This window comes from Clupea harengus, chromosome 15, assembly GCF_900700415.2.
Source record: "Clupea harengus chromosome 15, Ch_v2.0.2, whole genome shotgun sequence".
Classification (NCBI taxonomy): domain Eukaryota; kingdom Metazoa; phylum Chordata; class Actinopteri; order Clupeiformes; family Clupeidae; genus Clupea; species Clupea harengus.
The window spans coordinates 21,279,727-21,298,749 of NC_045166.1; the positions used below are offsets into that span (position 1 = coordinate 21,279,727).

At 43.2% G+C, this 19,023-nt stretch overlaps 1 protein-coding gene across 2 annotated transcripts; it reads right to left on the reverse strand.

Annotated features, from left to right (window-relative positions):
* Window positions 1-413: 413 nt before the first annotated feature.
* On the reverse strand, window positions 414-7,864 carry LOC105901434 (GTPase IMAP family member 8-like). Of its 2 annotated transcripts, none has more exons than XM_031582045.2 (6): window positions 7,570-7,864; window positions 5,619-6,335; window positions 4,683-5,381; window positions 3,631-4,422; window positions 2,849-3,025; window positions 414-1,416 (listed from the first exon to the last, which is right to left on the reverse strand). In XM_031582045.2, exons 2-6 carry the CDS (start codon window positions 6,319-6,321, stop codon window positions 1,196-1,198), a joined length of 2,592 nt encoding a protein of 863 aa, XP_031437905.1. In that variant the 5' UTR covers window positions 6,322-6,335; window positions 7,570-7,864; the 3' UTR covers window positions 414-1,195. The 2 variants fall into 2 exon arrangements, with proteins under 2 accessions (XP_031437905.1, XP_031437904.1); XM_031582044.2 differs by having other exon boundaries at window positions 5,619-6,338.
* Window positions 7,865-19,023: the final 11,159 nt, after the last annotated feature.

Below are 19,023 nucleotides of genomic sequence, written 5' to 3' on the forward strand. Positions count from 1 at the left end.
TTTAAAGTGAGTGTTATGGCCGGCTCGTGTGACCGCAACATAAAAGAAGGGAGGTGGACGACAAAGCTATAATTCTAAATTATATTGGTATTTATTAAATCCATACAAATGTATAAAGTAAAAGGAAACATGTCTAGGGGTTTGATGTCTGTATGGATGGGTGTTAGCAGTGTGAGAGTGGTCAGGAATTGAGAGTAAGTGTGTGTGCTTCAATAAGCGGAAATGTATCGAATGAGGTGAGCTGAGAGAGAGAGACAGGTGTCCACAGGTCCTTTTATCTTCCTCACCTCCCCAGGTGTGGGTAATCAGTCCAATCGGCCAATCAGCCAATCGTCCCCACTGTTGCCTGCAGGCCTTGCATGGCCACTACACAGTGCGCAGGGGGTTGTAACAGTAAGATTCCAGTGCAATGGTGGGAGACGTAAACTGTATTTTATTGCAAATATAACAGCTTTACAGCAACTACACTGGTAACAACAGAAGAACAGCAGGAGAAATTGTACTTATAACACAACACACATTGTTAAGTATCTCTTCACATATTATGTCAATAACCATCAGGAAGAATAAAGTAACAGTAGGGTGTAGTCTTCACATGTTAATAACCATCAGTAATTTAGGGTTAGGGTTAGGATTAGAAATTTTACCTTAAAATAACAGCTTAAAAAAATTGGGGCGCTACAATGACATTTAATATGGAGAATGGCCTCTGTGCCATCGCTATACCAGGGTCCGTAGGCCTATTCGTTTCTGGAAGCCGCCCGAGTACTACTCTCTACCGGACTAGTAAGTACTTATTTGCCATCTTGCTTTGTCTTGTGTTGCACTTGCTTGATGTTTGAATGTGATAGGAAAGTTGTTGACTCACTAGTTTGTCATAGTGTCAAAGTAAGCAAATTTCAACAGGTTTCGCTAGGTTTAGCCGCTAGCATCTCGTTAGCAATTCCTCCGTTGTGCTGCTTTAAATACTTTAGTACAAGCCATTAGTGGTATCCATGGGCACACACTACAATAGTGGTGTGTAAAAATAACCCCACCACCTTGCATTATATTTCTAACCCTTAATCAATGAAGGCAATGAGAAGACCCATTAGCTAGTATAGGTTTAGTTTATACAGTATATAAACACAGTGTGGGCCATAAGGTACAGTTAATAGTAATGCCCCCTGATTAGTTTTTAGTATGTGTATAGTTTTTAGTTTTTGCAGTGGCTGTTTTCCTCTGAGAATACGTCTGAGAGGTTGGACTGGTAGCCGGAAGTGGCCTGTGAGTAGTTGAGGGTGGGGAGATCTTCATTTTGGATCTTCATTGTGGACAGCCAGGACAGCACCTCTCTGAACTTGCCCTTGGGTTCGGGCCGCTGGCTGAGCTCTGATATCCTGGGCTCTGATGAAGAAGTCCTGATGCTTCCACTCACTGTAGAATAACAAAGAAATATATGAGGCCTATACATAACTGGCCTATTTTCTGTGAGGTAGCCTATTAGTTTAACTAAGGTAAGTCCATGAAGTGCTAGCTTCAGTTAGCGAAGTTTGTGCAGTACTAGCTTCAATACATTTCCATAAGCAGTCGCCGTTGCAATTACTAAAGCCTATGCAATTACGTGGATGCCAACACTTCGCCCTACAAAAGAAAGGTGAGTCTCCTACCAGATGGATGAGCAATACAAGTAATCTAACAAAGTGCAGGGCAACAATTCTTTAAGACCAATGACCCACTGACATTCTGCCATGCGTTCTGTAAAGAAGTCATAACTAACCTAACCTCACTCAAATTAAACTCAATTACACCCACAGGCATCACATCTTAAATCCATGTAAAATACTAAATTGCGAAAATTGTGTTTTTATGTAAGTTCCGTTAGCTAAATCTGTCTAGCGCCAAGACTGACCAATCCAGCTCTGCGGTAACGCCCCGCTTACATGGTGACGGAGGGCGTGTCTGGCGCATAGGGTTGTGTTGATAACGGAGATATTTATAGTGAGATTGAGAGGTCAACAACCAATCACGCCGCTAGTGAGCTGTTTACCTTGTGAGTAGTTACCTTGCTAGCGTGCTAACATTAGATAGCTGGCTCAGACACCTCACAAATCCCCTCAGACATATTCTTCATTTACAATAACGCATTTTTTACATTGTACAGTGTCTATTTCTCTGTAACCTTAACAAATATCAAAGGAAAAAAAATAAAACAAACAACTTTTATGTGCAAATACGACCATCTACGGAGTTTGGTCCACCATCTTTGTTTTCAGCGTCACGCTCTTTGGATATTAGCATAAATGCAATTTAATTGGCTAGCGGCAGTTTTTGCATACATGCTATTTAATTGGCTGACGCATGCGTTGCCTCTTGGAAAGTTTAACTTTTCTCAACTTTCGGCGCAAGCAACACAAGGCAATGCAACGGAACCACAATTAGCTAAACCTAAACTCACTAACCCGCCCTCCTGAGTATCTACCAACAAAATGACAAAGACTTACCAATCCAGCTCTGCTGTAAGGTTTGGACCAACATGAAAGTTCATTCTCCTCTTACAAAACATCACGTGACCATTTTCACATCTCCCTCATTCGTAGTAAACTGTTTATATGGACCACCCGTTTACAAGTATTATTCGAGTAGTGTTGTTGGATGTAGTCAAAAGTTTTTTAAACATGCAGTCGGTTGTATGTTTACAATGACAGAAACTGGCAAATGCACATCCTCAAACCACTGAATCGAACAACATGGAGATCCTCAGCATACCTCTAAGAGTAATTAGCAGACGATTTGTCCAAAGCAATTTACAAAGTCTCAACTCCAACATTATGTATTACAGAAATTCAAATAAAAATGTAGGACTTACTGCTAGGCCATAGGAAATCCAAACTGTGATTCAACTTGGAACCTGGAAGATCAGATTTCTGCAGCTCTGTCTCTATGCTGTGTATTTTCTGAATGATCTTCCTCTCCACCTTCTCAGTCCTTTTGCTCTGCTTTACCAGTGTGAGCACACTCCTGGGTTTCCTCCAACGGTCTTGTTCTGTGAATAAACAGATCAGAAACAGGAAATGAAAAGCTGAACCTGGGCTATTGGACCTAAGTTCAGTGGCCGGGAGGCACCCTCCAAAACCTGCCCCAAGACTTAACCCCCTTTTCCACAGTCTTCTTGGGCCTAGGTGCCTGTGTTGACAATGACAGGGGGTGACATGTGTCAGATGAGGAATGGAGACAACACATGGGACAATAGGAGCACATGTCAAAATGTAAACAGAAGCACTCAGCAGAACAGTAAACACAGAGCACATGGAGAACAAAACACAAAAAAACAAAATGGGCACCAAGGTGACCAACACAGAATTCTGAAACTAGGGCCCTTTATTGCAAGGAAATGTCCCTGACAAAATGTAACAATTGCCAGCTTGATGGTCTGCAGAAATAGTTTCATCTGAGAGAGAAATCCCTTCCTCATTTTAACAGACAGATTCAAGGTTTGCGTCTTTTGGTTTATTTTGTATTCTATTCAGGGCATGGCAGTGCCACCTGCAGTGTAATTTACCATTCATCATGTGTGATACACTGCTTGAACACATGCTGACACATTTGCCTGTTTCATTTCATGGTCTGATGGTAATGTAAGACACTTACTTGCAGGTTTGGGTTGAAGGGTCATGTCAGGTGTGTGAAGTCCAGATCCCTTTGGTCCTCTCAGATCCGCTTGCAGATCAGACAGGTAATCTCTGAACTCTTTGCGCATCTCCACCTCCCGCTCCCTCCATTTTCTCTCCAAGCAGACGCTGATTTCTCGCTTCGTAAACTTTTCCTCCACTCTTTGGTTAATCTCCATCATGTTTGGGCTGTAGTGCTGGCCTTCATTAAGAGCCACCATCTCCTCGATCTTCTCCAGCAGTGCGGGGACCTGGCTGCTTTCGCTCTTACTCTTGTTGTTGAGGACGTGGTACCGGTTTCCACACCTCTCCACCAGCCGCTGCAGGGCAGGACTCTCCATCATGATGTGCTCGTCGATGGTCTGATCCCCCAGCTGGTCACCATAGGTAAACACCACCAGAGTGAATTTCCAAATGTCCTCACCAAACAAGGCCATGTGCTCCTCTAGTGCCCTCTGCTGTTGAGTTGTGAAAGCCATGTCTGAGGGCAGGACTAGCAGGAAAGCATTAGGTCCGGGAGGGCAGAGTGTGAGCCCTCGGACGATCTCTTTATCCTGCTCTAGAGTAAAATCCTTATAATATTTACTCCAGCCAGGGGTGTCCACCACAACAATCTTCCGACCAACCACGTCTGCTGTGGCGTACTGGCATTTAGTGTTGAAACATGTGGGCAGTAGGCCCTGGCAGAGGATAGTGTTTCCAGAGGCGCTTTTTCCCACGGTCTTCTGCCCTAATAGGACCAGATGGATGTCACTCAGAGGCCTCCGGGTAACTGTAGAATATATGGAGAGAATTAAGTATTATAAAACAGTTCAGACCACACAATCTGATTGAAAAGTGCTCTAACCATGCTGTCATACTTCATGGCAGTATCATTTTGTGATCTTGGAAAATCTGTAGATGTATTATTCTTTGACAACAACCATCCATCCTAATGGATGTTGCATAAACCAGTTGTAGTTGAACTAGCATTTACAACAGAGGGCTGCAGTATTAAAACTAGTATTTCAAATAATATTTTACCAGCCTCACTTTTTTGTCTCTGTGTCATGATTTCTCCCGTCTTCGCTCTGCTCCTCTGCCTCATCAAGCTCCGTTTCTCCTCAATGGCCTGAAAAACCTTTTCATCACATCTGAAAAAGTCCTGTCGGTTCACAGCAACAAGCTCCTTCATCTTCTGGAGCAGTTCTGTGACTTGAGTGCCATCGCCCATGCTTCTGTTGTCTAGAACATGATAGCGGTTCCCACACTTGTTGACCAGGTCTGTGAGCGCTGCTCCTTCTGCTTCAATGTGCTCCTCGATGGTTTCCTCTCTCAACCAGTCTCCTCGGGCAAACATCACAATCACATGTCTCCACAAATCTTCTCCTAGCAACCTCAGGTGGCTCTCCACTGCGTCACGTTGTAGTTCCGTGAAGGAGGCTTCTGTGTCAATGACCAACAGGAACACGTGGGGCCCCGGACGGCAGAAGAACACGCTGCGCATAATTTCCTGTTTCATGCGTTCTGTGGTGTTCTTGACATTGAAGCTCCTCCACCAACCAGGTGTGTCCACCACCTTGACAGGGGTTTGGCCCATGTGGCCCTCGTGCATCACAGTGCTGGCTGTCCTCTTTCCAGACTCATGGACCTTCTCTCCCAGGATTGTGTTCAGGGTGGAGCTCTTTCCCACATGCCGACTTCCAAGAAGAACCACCCTAAGATCTGCGATTGGCTGGTCTTGTTCAAGTTCTAGGGAAGAGTGGTAGATCATGAAAAAGCTCAAATTAAGTTATGAATGCACCATCAATATTTAGCTGGTCTCTCAAGAATATTATTCTAGCTCACAGATAAGACTATTAGCTCATACTTTTTAGTTCTCACAAACACATGGATGTGTTCCTTGAGTGATGACATACCTCATTTCATTGATGACATTTCTGTATAGTTATTGGCACTATTCAAATAAAATTGAATTGAACTGAATACCTCTTAGAAGCTGTCTTTGCCTTTCCCTTTGTTTGTCATTCTCTATCTTCCTCAGTGACGCCCTCTCTGCTGCCAGTTTCCTCTTCTCAGCAATGGACTGCAGGATCTTCTCATCTGCTTTGTAGATCTCACCAGCATTCATCTTCACAAGTTCCTCTATCTTGGTCAGTAGCTCATCCACCTGACCAGGGTTGGTGTTCCTCTTGTTGTCAAACACCTGGAACCTGTAATTGCATTTCTCCAGCACCTTCTGAAGAGCCTCCCCTTCGCTCTTAATATGATCATCAATTGTGGTCTTGTTCTCCAGGTAGTCCCAACAGGTGAAGAGAACCACCACGTGTTTCCACACACGATCCCCCAGGAGACTCAGGTGCTCTTGCACATACTGGCCCTGCTTCTTGGTAAAGGCCATGTCCAGTGGAATGACCAACAGGCAGGCATGAGGGCCTGGAAGGCACTTGGTCAAGCTGAGTTTGAATTGCTGTTTGCTGGCCTCTGATGTCTCAGTGATGGGAAAATGACTCCAGCCAGGCACGTCCACAATGGTGAGGCAGCGTTCAGACACAGTGCCACACCGAACCTCGCATTGGAGGGTCCTGACACGGCCGCACTCAAACTTCGGCGCCCCCAGGATGGTGTTTCCTGAGGAGCTCTTCCCAGACCAGCGGGTCCCGAAGATCACAATCCGCAGTTCTGTCCCCATCACCACACACTCTCCTGCTGATGAAAATAAAACAAATGTGTGAAACTCATAAAGATTGTGGTTCCTCTTAGTTTTGAGACATGGTTTGAGCTGCTTAGGCTGTAGCCTCCTCCTCCAAAAACTAAAAAACATAATACAAATACACAATACTCAGTAAATATACACAATAAATACATAAAATACACACCTGATGCATTACAGATTACCCAAACGTCTGTCTAAACAGACATGTCTTTAGCTGCCTCTTAAAAGAGTCAACAGCATCAGCAGACCTTAAAAATGTGGGCAGAGCATTCCACAAATAGGGTGCCTAAGTAATCCTGTGTCCCGCTGCCAAATCAAACTCCTTGATATGCTTGCATTGACTTCTTAGGATAACTGGGGATTATGAACATTAACGCTTCACAAGACTCTACACATCAATAAATAAAAAACTATGTCACAAACATGTTATGGCATATAGAGAATCCTATCCTTGATCATCCAGATCAGAGACAGTCCTATCCTGAACCAATGAGAGTCAGTGTTCAGTGATATAACAAGGTGATCTTTTCAAAATCATACCATAACAGGTTTGACTGGATCGCCTGCATAGTTCTCTCTCTTTCGGTCTGTATTCCTGTCTTTGTTGGTATGTGAAAAGATTAACCGGCCAAAGCCCTTTACAGTAATGTGTCCTAGCAAGTAAAATATGTTCATGAAAACAGTGATGCACATATGTTAGAGTAGATGGGCATATCTCAAGAGGGTCTGTTTGGCATTACCATTTGCACAGTAAAGCTAGTTAACAATGAATCACTTGATGAGGTTCATCAGACAAATTTTGCATTTCTGCATACTTCACTGAGGCCAAAGCGATGTAGCCTACTGTTCTGACTGAGACGAAGGGCCGAACATAATAAGATATACTTAAATGACGGAAAGTAGGGCAGTAATTAAGGTGTGTATGTCAAAATAAACATAGCTCAAACTGGTCTGGCACCTGACGGATGTCCCCCAGGAGATGGCACTTATCGTTTGCGAGGTGTCTACCAACTAATGTTATCAAGTTAGCAAACAAACTACCCTGGTGATATGTTGTCTGGTTATTGTTGTCAAAGAACCAACCGCTTTTTTTGATGAAGCGCTTCCAAGCGCCAGAGAAAGACACTGTATGGTTACCAGTACTTCAATCGATCAAATTCGTATGTAAATGAATGCTCTGTATGGTTTTCCTACAGTCCACTTCCCTTGAATGAAGGAACTCACCAAACTCTGTTGTTCACTTGATGATCCCACTCTCCGACTCTCCTAGTTTATCTCGGCTCTACCAGGTTCAACCTGGTTCGCAACACTCCTCCAAAGAAAATAAATAAAAATCTCGGCTTGTGTGTTTTCCGAGCACGTATGCTGTTATAATTCCTGTACTTATTTCAAACTGCAATGCGAGAGCTTGTTCTCCATGTAGCGTAAATGTGTCCTGCGAACATTTTGTATCATGTATGGTTGTGTCTGTGTTTTGTAGTTCATAGAACTGGTTCAACCTGTTCAGAACGTTCCGGGAAGGAACAAACTCATATGCTCCACCCCTAGCTGAAACTCTTCACCTGTATACAACATTTAAATTTTTTCTATTTATAGCACTCCGTAAAGTACCCAGGAACTTGAACATTCATGCCTTAAAATATATCGTGACGGGGGTATCCAATTAAACAGTATTTCACTCAAATGAATCTGACTGGGACCTGGGACACTTAAAAATTGCACAAGGACTTGGCGGTAAAAAAAAAAAGTAGATGAATGTTACAGTCTATCTTCACTTAGTTCCAGAATGCGTTTCACATATTCATATTTCCTTCCAATCAGACCTGCACACCATGATTCTCTGAATTTTTCTGCATGCTTCCTGGTTATATCTGGCAAGGAAGTAATTCACCTGCTTTCTCAGATACCATTCTTTACTGCGTTTCTTTGAAGCAGTCATGCTGATCCAAGGGCTGATGAGGGTGCCTCTTATTGAAGTCATGTGGAGGCCTCTGCTTTACGTGTGTCAATTATTGAATTGTACCTATATTTTCTCTTTACGCTATCACATATTTCAACGCAGCATTTTTGTTATGGTTCATGAAAAGTGTTTTTATTATTTATAATAATTAGCCATTATTTCACGGAAACTCACCTTCCTGGGGTCTGAGGTATTTATAAATGGCACAATACCTATCACTATCACAAATACCTCTCTGAATGAGGTTCTGTTGTTCCTCTGTTAATATTTACACTGATAATTACAAAACCGGTAATCGTTTCCCGGACACTCAAACAAGAGAAGCCCATGGTTGTGGATTGGGTATTTTTAAAGCTTTGAAACTTGTATTACCTGGCCTTTCCTATCAATGATTATGAACAAGCCATAGTCCCTACAAGCTAATTTAGGTCTGAGACCTGCAATCTCAAATCGCTTGGGGTACCCAAACTTTTTTATGGTGCTCCTTTCCTTTTTTTTTTTACTAATTATACAAAAAACAAAAATAATACAATAATCTTGCTTAAAATGTTGAAAATGTTTCATCTTTGACTCAGTTCATCAGTTCATCTTCTATTCACTTATCTATTCACAGCAACAGAAATTATGATATTATTTTCTTCTTGGTTATGTCTTCAGATTTGTATCAAGGGTTAATTACATACAATTGACCGATCGCGAAACTCCTCCCTAGAACGGCCCTCATCCAATCATACCTTAGCAACCGCTACTAAGAGAAGAAGGTCCGACAACTTTGAGGTCTGAGCAGCATGGTGAAACAGTGTGCCTACGGGACTTGTAGCTCTGATACAGAGATTAGAGGGATGCGTCGTTTACCCCCCGCATTTCCAAAGCCCAAAACACAGGAGGAAAGGTGCCGGCGGTGGATTAAACAGTGTGGGAGGCCCCACTCCCAACTCAATATACCGAAAAACACACATATGTCTGCTCCAAAGTAAATGAAGCTGCTTGCAGATAGCTATCTATCTAGCGAACTACGCTATCGCTAGGTATGATAACTAACTATCTAGTTGAGAGAACATCCCCAAACAGTTATGGTTCATGACAACTTGTATTATTACCACTACACGTACATAACTAGTCTCTCCAACTAAAGTGTTAATGTTAAAATCAAAATGTTAATGTTACCGTCTGTAAAATTGCACGCTGATCTATCCTAGCTAGCGATAGCAAACGCCAGCATTGAACAGAACTTTTAACGAACATTTTGTATTTATGCTTGATACAACATTAAACAGAACTTTTATCTAACACTTTGTATTTATGCTGCTGGCGTTTGCTATCGCTAGCTAGGATAGCTCAGCGGGCAACTTTACAGACGTAACATTAACATCGCTAGCTAGGATAGCTCAGCTTGCAATTTTACAGACGGTAACATTAACATTTTGATTTTAACATTAACACTATAGTTGGAGAGACTAGCTCGAGCTTAACATACTGTATCAATGTTGAACAAAAGGCCATTATGAAGTTTTTTTTATTTTAATCTTTGTAGCATTTTGTGAATGGGCAACCTACTCCTGAGTATCCCAAGGTATGCATAAGGCACAACCTGAGAGCAATAACCTGGCGATCTGATACAAAGCCATAGCATTACATCAGGATCATCATTTTACACGCAAGTTATCACTACAGTGACTGTGAAATACTTTCAGCAACATGCACACACATCCCTTGAACAATAACGTTACTAGCAGCTATCCACACTGGTACGTTACTGTACCGTTCTCTAGATTGTCACCATCCTAGCTAGCTACCTCCAGAGTCTCTCGCCAGAGACGGAATAAATAATAAGAATAAAGAATCGTTGTAGGTTATTAGCTAGCTTGAAATATTATATACAGATCTTACCCAGTGGTGAAATAACATGACTAGTCTACAAGTCTGTGCTGGTTGCATTTAATTAAGAGGTCGTGGGGTTTCTCATTTTTTTCATTGAGACCTGTATGCATTTGCTTCGATTATTGTTGTGTCCACTTCGTTGTTGATCTTAATATTTTGGGTATATCCTTCCACTGCATATTGCAGTCCCTTTTGCCTTGATCTGGAGGATATCGTGGAGGTATTACTCCAAAAATCATCACTCACACTGACAGCTACAGCGCTTGTCCCCGTACTCGCCATGGCTTTTGGCTTGACAGTTCCGGGAATTGTGTCGGACATAGCAACAGTAACTAAGGGGGCGGGGCCCTGGCGATCGGTCAATTGATGGCAAATTATTGTTTTGATTGTGGAATGTTGCCACAACAATGATGACCCGCGAGCTGGAATGTCATGGAAATATTCGCTGCGCATGACAGAAACAATGCCGAATGACACATAGCCAACCGAGAGCGGGGAAGCCCAAAACACATCACACGAAACACAATCGATACCATGTCCTGGACTATACAAGCATGGAGGATGGCAATGAATTCACAGACTACATCAGAGGGTGCAGAATCTTACTGCTGAGAACCGACAGAACTTTTTTAAGGACTAGCTAGTGACCTGATAGGTCTTGAGGTTGGGACAGAGGGGTGAAAGTAGCAAAGGGAACTGCCTGTCGATTGCTGGCACGTTGCCAATCATCGAGACGCCCCCATTTTATACACTCCGTGCGTGCTGATGGTTAGTAGCCCAGTGGAGGAGGGGCGGAACCCTCCTGTTGCATACACCCCGTGTCCTCCTGGGTCAAAATGACCCACCTTCACTAAACCCCCAAAATAAAATGAAATCAAATGAATTTTAAACACCAAATCTATTTTGCCTGAAGAAACAACTTGACGGAGCTGACCAAGCTTGTTTTAACTGTGTTGTTTATCTTAGTGTCAGTTATGTTGTATATCTTTAGGAAACTGTCATGTACTTGATAGCGTGATGGATGATATTGAATAAACCTGCTAATCCCAAATATGTTTGCTTTGTGCTGTTTTTTCTGTTAGTCTTTTGTCTGTATGTGTATATATATGTGTGCATGCTGTATGTGTGTGTGTGAGAATATGTGTGTATATATGTGTGCATGCTGTATGTGTGTGAGTGTGTGTGTGTTGTGTGGTCCTTATCTCCCTCTGTGCGAGTGTTCTGGTTAGGGTAGTGTGTCCTCCCACATGGCCCTTGTGAACCATATCTGCATCTCCAGTTACCCGTACTCACACAAAATACAGCCCCACTGAAAAGGTCTCCCACTGTGATGCCCACATTATGTACACAAACACACACACAAATAAACATATACACACATACATATATAAGCACACAAACATAAACACACATACACAAACAGACACACACACTAACAAAATAGGTTTCCCATTGTAATACCTGCATTGTACACACAAGCAAGTACACAGACACACACATACACACACACACGCACACACATGAAGAGTGGGGATCCCATTGTAAGAGATCCCCAGCATGGTCTAATGTATGAATAGCCTATTTGTCTCATTACAAAACAGCTGCAGGATCGTTCCCTCTGTCCCAACACATACCTGAAGCCCTCTGAGTCATCCTCCACACTCTGCTCCAAACTCCACCACTGTTACTCAGTCCTACACGCACACAAACACACACACACACACACACACAAACACACACACACACACACAAATACACACACACACAAATACATACACACACACACACACACACACACACACACACACACACACACAAATACATACATACACACACACACACACACACACACACACACACACACAAATACATGCACACAGACAGACACCCTCTCTCTCACACACACACATAAACATTCACACACAAACACACACACACACACACACACACACACACACACACACACACACACACACACACACACACACACACACACACACACACACACACACACACACACATCCAAGCACACACCGACCCAGGTCAGGCATTCTCAGTCCTGCTATGGAGCCCACCTTCCCTTGATCTATCCACCCCTTTCCAAGCACATGAATAATGTCCATCAGGTGTGTTCAGTTAATCACGAACGATGATTGAATGATTTCAGTCCGGTATGCAGCAAGCAGGGAGAGATGGAAAGCATCAAAGGGAGGGGGGGTGGGGCATTCTCAGTCGTGCTCGTCATCCCTCACCCAAAGCCAAGTGGCTTTATAGTCAAAATTCGGAGCACTCACATCACCTATGTCTGTCTGTCTCTGTCTGCATCACTGATCCTAGCACACATTTATAAAACAAATATTTTTCTACAATACTGTATTATGTCTGTTATTGTATATAAAATGAACATATATTAATTGTACAGACTTTTTCATATGGGTAGGAACACAATTTCCCTCTTTTGTGAAACAACACACTCTTAGCCTTATTTTTTGCAATTTGTTCTTTTTGCTGTTAACAGTAGTATAACAAGCTTGAGTCATCTCTGTTGTTGGGATTCAAGAGCATCTGTCATTCAAGAGCATTTCCTTTACAGTGACACCAAAACTTTAGTCAGAGATTGGGTGCCACTAAGTGGTTAATAAGGGGATTACACAAATTGTGCAATCTTGTGTCAACCCTCAGACAAACTGGGCGCACAACACAGACAAACTTGCACACACACACACGCAAAAGAGAGACAGACAGACAGTAACAATGGAGAAGTTATAGAATATTTTTTAGAAAAAGGGTAAGAAAGATTCCAGTGCAATGGTGAGAGATGTATACTGCACGTATTTTATTGCAAATATTACAGCATTACAGCAACTACACTGGCAACAACAGAAGAATAACAAAATAAATTGTACTTGTACTTTGTACTGTGATGTGGTCTTAAAAAAGGTTAAATAACAGCTCTTAACACAGTGTTAAGTATCTCTTCACATGTTAATACATTTTAATAACCATCAGGAAGAATAAAGTAATAGTAGGGTGTAGGCCTCTGCACTGTATTTAAAAGTATACAACAGTAGACATAATTATACTACTATGTTTAAATATTTGTTTATAAAAGTCATGAGTATGTGTACAGCTACATTCAATGTCCACTCCTTCAGACTGCAGTAAGTCTATGGTAACAACATCAAACTCTTAAAGATTGTTGTTGTTGTAGCCAGATGGACCCACAGAATGAACCTAAGTGCAGAGTGTATTGAACAAATCAAAAGTCATAGTCAGCAACTCAAGCAGGGGTAATCCAAAATCATAGTCCAGACAGGCAAAGCAGAATTCAGTTCACACATTTGATATTTTAGGAACATTACTTTAGATTTGAAAGGGCTACACGAGAGGTAAAAAAATAGCACAAGTAATTAGTGGTATCCATGAGCACAAACCACAATAGTGTGTAAAAATAACCCCACCACCTTGCGTTACATTTCTAACCCTTAATCAATGAAGGCAATGAGAAGACCCGTTACCTAGTAGCCAGAGACTTTTTCAAAGAAATCCAAATGCTCTTTATTAACCTCACAAGGGGTATACAAGGGGGATGGGGGGAGGTTGTGCGGCAGAGGGGGAAGGGAAACAACAAGTGTTGTACACAGCATGCATTTGGTAGATGTACATAATATATATACAAACATCATATGGTATATACATGATACAAACAAAAACAGCTTATTGGGTATACACTGTGCTCATAGGGTTACTGTTACAGGAGTAAGGAGAGTATGAACAGAAAAACATGTCGTGGTGGCAATAATATATACAGTATTGCATAGAAATGCTAGCATAGGGTATGGGGTAGAGGAAGTGTACGGCAGTGCGGGGGTGATGGGTGCATTTGGGCCGAGGGTTTCTACAGGTTGATCGGGTGGAAAGACTACAGCAGCGTCCCATAGCGAAGATAGTCTAGACTAGGAGAGAAAAAAGAAAAAGACAGTGAGTGGGTAGAGTTTGGCTGTATGTATGATGTAAAGCATGATCAAATTCATCTAACTGTTATTCCTTAATGACATTACAAAATGAGGAAACGGCTACCTGAAAATCTTTTGCTATCTTCTTATAGCCTTCTCCTGCTTTGTGGGCATCTATTATTTTAATTTTAAGAGTGTGAGGCAGCTGCTTAGAGTAGCCCATGGCTGTGGATTGGGTATTTTTTAAAGCTTTGAAATTTGTATTACCTGGCCTTTCCTATCAATGATTATGAACAAGCCATAGTCCTGACAAGCTAATTTAGGTCTGAGACCTGCAAGCTTAAATCGCTTGGGGTACCCAAACTTTTTTATGGTGCTCCTTTCCTTTTTTTTTTACTAATTATACAAAAAACAAAAATAATACAATAATCTTGCTTAAAATGTTGAAAATGTTTCATCTTTAACTCAGTTCATCAGCTCATCTTCTATTCACTTATCTATTCACAATAACAGAAATGATGGCATGGGGTGCCCACACTTTTTCATGCCACTGTATGTCTTCAGATTTGTAGCAAGGGTTAATTACATGGCCATTTATTGTTTTGATCGTGGAATGTTACTCCGTGAGCTGGAATGTCATGGAAATATTCAGTCATGTTAGCGTCTCGGACAGAAACTATGCCAGGGGCGTAACTTTGGACAGTGCAGGCAGTGCGGTTGCACTGGGGCCCGTGGGGAGGAGTGGCCTGTAGGCAGATTTTGTATCAGCTTCAGCCCGTCACTATTCACATAGGCCTGTCATCAAATATGCATGGAAGATTACCATATGCTATATATGTCCTTGAAATGGCAAACCTATGTTCGTCATGGTTGTCATTATTTTGGCTTAGCCAATTGACAGCTGCGTTGCTGCAGTGTTAGAGTGGGGGTCGATGTCATTTCACTATGCTTTTACAGTTTTTTTTCAATCATTTTCACACTTGTCTCAATACCATGCCCACTTTATCAAAACTCTTCACACGGTGGGCTTTACAAACACACGCCTCAGTATAACCTTTGGTGTAAAATGCACTACAACCACCGAAACGCTGCCATGCTGCCATGCGTATAGCATATGCTCTCTCCCATTCAACTACTTTATCACTCAATCTACAATGAACTAAAAAACACAGACAACTTGAAGCATTGCAAAATGCATATATTATGTGTTGCTGTATCCTCTATGGTTTAGCCTGATGCCACCTCCCCCCACAGTCCAGCTGCCCCCTTGTGCCCCACTCACAGCTGACTGGGGACACCCCAGAACACCCCAGCCATTGCCCACACCACCATTGCCCCCAACCAGCCTAGCTCTCATGCCTACACTGCCCCCAGCTTACACTACACAAACCCCTAGGGGCCAGGGCCACACTCCATTGCCAGCCCAGCTTCCCCAGACAGAGGAGGGGAGTGTCGTGTCAGCTGTGCGGGGCATATGGCAAGGAACTGTGGCAAATACTGCTACAGTTCAAGGACATCTTTGGGCACACTCATCTGATGCAACATGACATAGACAGGGGCGATAGCCTGACCCTCAAGATGCGCCCACGCCTCCCTCAGCTAGCACGCCAGGACAGACAGGGTACTTTGGGAGATGCAGCAGGCAGGCATTGTGGAGCCGTCTGACAGCCCATTGGCCGCCCCCATCGCCATGGTCCCGAAGAAGAATGGTCAGTGGAGGTTCTGCGTGGACTACAGACAGCTCAACGAGGTGACAAAGAAGGACTCCTACGCCTTGCCACGGATTAATGAAACCCTGGATCAGGTGGCAGGGTCAAAGTGGTTTACATTACTCAACCTCTGGTTGGGATACTGGCAGGTCCCCCTCTCCCCCTCCGCTAAACCAAAGGCCGCCTTCTGTACAAACCGCGGACACTGGCAGTTCCAAGTCCTTCCTTTTGAATTGTGCAACTCGCCTGCCACCTTTGAAAGGCTGATGGACAAGGTGTTGTCAGATGTCAGGTGTGTGTATACCTGGACGACATCCTGGTGCATGGTCCCACCTTCCAGGCTGCTCTCCAGTCTCGGTTGCATGTGCTGGAGGGCATAGCAGCTGCAGGCCTAAAACTCCACCCAGAAATGTACCGCTTCCTGCAGGGGTGTGTCGCTCCTCGGGCACAATCTGGGTGAAGAGGGCATCGGCACAATGGACGACAAAGTACAAGCGGTGAGAGAATGGCCCCCGCCCACAGACCAGCAGCAGCTGTAAAGCTTCCTGGGTTTGGCTTCATATTACAGGAGATTCATGAGCGGCGTCTCCTGTGTGGCTGCACCCCTGTTCCGCCTGCAGCACAAGGGCAAAGACTTTGTGTGGACCAGTGAATGCCAAACAGCGTTCACCTTTCTAGAGAAGGCCCTGTGCTGGCTCTGGCCAACCCCTCCCTCCCACTCATCCTGGACTGTGACGCAAGCGGGCAGGGAATGGGCGGGGTGCTGGCACAGTTAGAGCCAGAGGGAGAGAGAGTGGTGGCGTACTACAGTAGGACCTGCAATAAGCATGAACGCTGCTACTGCGTCAATCTGAGGGAACTTTTGGCGGCGCTGCCGTCCATTAGCCACTTTAAATACTATCTCTGTGGCCTGCCGTTCACTGTTAGAACTGACCACTCTGCCCTCCAGTGGCTCGTGCCAGAAGGACAGGTAGCACGTTGGGTAGAGGAGCTACAGGCCTGTGATTACAGGGTGGTGTATAGGGCGGGGGCCCGCCACTCCAATGCCAATGGCCTGTCCCGCCGACCCTGCAGTGCAGACGGGTGCCGCCACTATGAGCAAGGAGAGGCACGGGACCGCATGGTAGATGCATGGTAGATGCATGGTAGACCCTTAAGTTTTGAACTTTAATTTGCCTAATAGTTGTTTTACTTGCCACAGCACTGCATGGACCATGTGTAAGAGATTGAGTTTGTATTAAATTATATAAAAATAGTTGTTTTACTTTTCAGTATGCCACAGAATTGCACAAACCATGTGTAAGAGACTGAGTTTGTATTAAATGATATAAAAGTTACCCAAATTCTCTGAGAAGAACAGCACCCACATCTGGCCCTTTTCAGAATAAGCTTGAGGACAGAATGCAATTACAAGTGATTTCCTGCAGGAGGCAGCGTTTTGGGACTATGAATGAAACGGTGAATTGTCTGTCCGTGGAGTTTATTCTTGTAAAATAAAAAATTGGACTTTGAATGGACTTTTCAAAAGAATGTAAAGTATTTTCCGGTAAAGAAACATAATGTTAGATGTAAAAGACTGGATCCCGCTTTATTACACAGGCTGAACTGCAAGGTCTATTTGGCATGATGTCACTACTGATCAACACGGGGGCTTTCACCTGCTCCGTTTGAATAAAGTGACCATGACATAGTGTTGAACTTCATTTAAATGCTGATCATCTTTTAAAAGGTTATTTAAGAAATTGGGGTTGTCATTTCTTTTGGAAGTTCTCAAACATCCAGCTAAATGTCACAGGTATTGTTTTGAAAGCCACGTAATCTAGTGAAACATATTTTCCACTAAAGAAACATAAAGCCTAGTGTCGCGTTAAAAAGACTGGGTCCCGCTATTTTGCTCAGGCTGCACTGCAGCGTCTATTCACAGGCGCGATCCCACTACTGATCGGCACGGGGGCTTTGACCTGCTCCGTTTCCGGCCTGGGTCGATGCACCCCTCCTTAGACAACCTGGTGGTCCCGGGCTCCCCCAGGAGCACCATATCGATACCGAACTTAGTGCGGACACCCGATCGGCATAGTCCGCTACAGCCCAGAACCCCTGAGCTCAAACGGTCCGCCAGTCTCAGCCTCCCAGTAGCTTGGATTACAGGCGCACGCCACTGCACCCGGCGATAGAGAGAGGGATTTGGAGAGTACTTCAAGGTACGCTGCAGTGACGTCACTATTCCCTGCTTCTCTTTTTCCGAGCAGTAGAGATCGCCATTGTCCGTCATTTCGTGAGATCGGTGCATTTAGAAATGTATGTCTGTAAAAGTTATAGGTAGCCTACATTTTATGGCTAAATGACCTTTTGTGAAAATATTTGTGTTGCTGCATTCCTCACGGCATTACAACAATGAATTTAGCATATGACAAAGAGGCCTAGTTCTCTAATTTGCTTTATTTATTTACCACCAAAACATTTGTTGACATTCTGTTAACTGAACAGTGTACATTAGGCATAGGTATAGTGGACAGGACTCACAAAAGCTTTGGAATCTTTTCATTAAAAATAAAAAGAATGAAAAGAAAACAGGCGGTTCATTCCTTAATCGTAGCCAAAAATGGATAACCGGGTTGTGTTTTAGTTTTAGACTTCACAACCTTGAGGGCTAAGAGGTCAAACTTAGAGTTTATGCTATTTACCTCTTTTGTGAATCCTTTCCCGTTTTCTGCCACTACCCATGGCCATGCAACAATGATGGACACAAATCATGTCAAGACTGACAGCAATGTACCAAAGGTGACCAAAGCTCGGGCTAAGGCCTGCGGAAAATACCAAGAGTGGCTAACATGTAAATATGTCAGAATTGCTTGAATTTGTTTTACTAAGAATCATCTCCACAGTGGAGATAATAGCTCCAAATGAAATTATAAGCCAAAATGATTTGTTGAATGTGAGAGGGTCACAAACTGACTTAACTTATAAAATGTATGATTTATTTGCAACAATTTGTTATTGACTGGTCTGATCCATTAATTGATTCCATTAAAAATGTTCTAATATAAGACATACTGGTACATTCATGCAAAATGAATTGTTCTGAAGAGCTAATCTTATTTATGAGATTTGTTTAGGATGCTTTTCAATTAATTTCTTATTTTTTATCTAGGGCAGATTTTATGAAATCACA

Coding starts and splice junctions, on each gene's coding strand:
- LOC105901434 (XM_031582045.2), bottom strand. CDS start 6,321: ATGGGGACAGAACTGCGGATTGTGATCTTCGGGACCCGCTGGTCTGGG. Junction 4,423..4,682: donor CATGACACAGAGACAAAAAA/GTGAGGCTGGTA, acceptor TATATTCTACAG/TTACCCGGAGGCCTCTGAGT. Junction 3,026..3,630: donor CCTTCAACCCAAACCTGCAA/GTAAGTGTCTTA, acceptor GTTTATTCACAG/AACAAGACCGTTGGAGGAAA.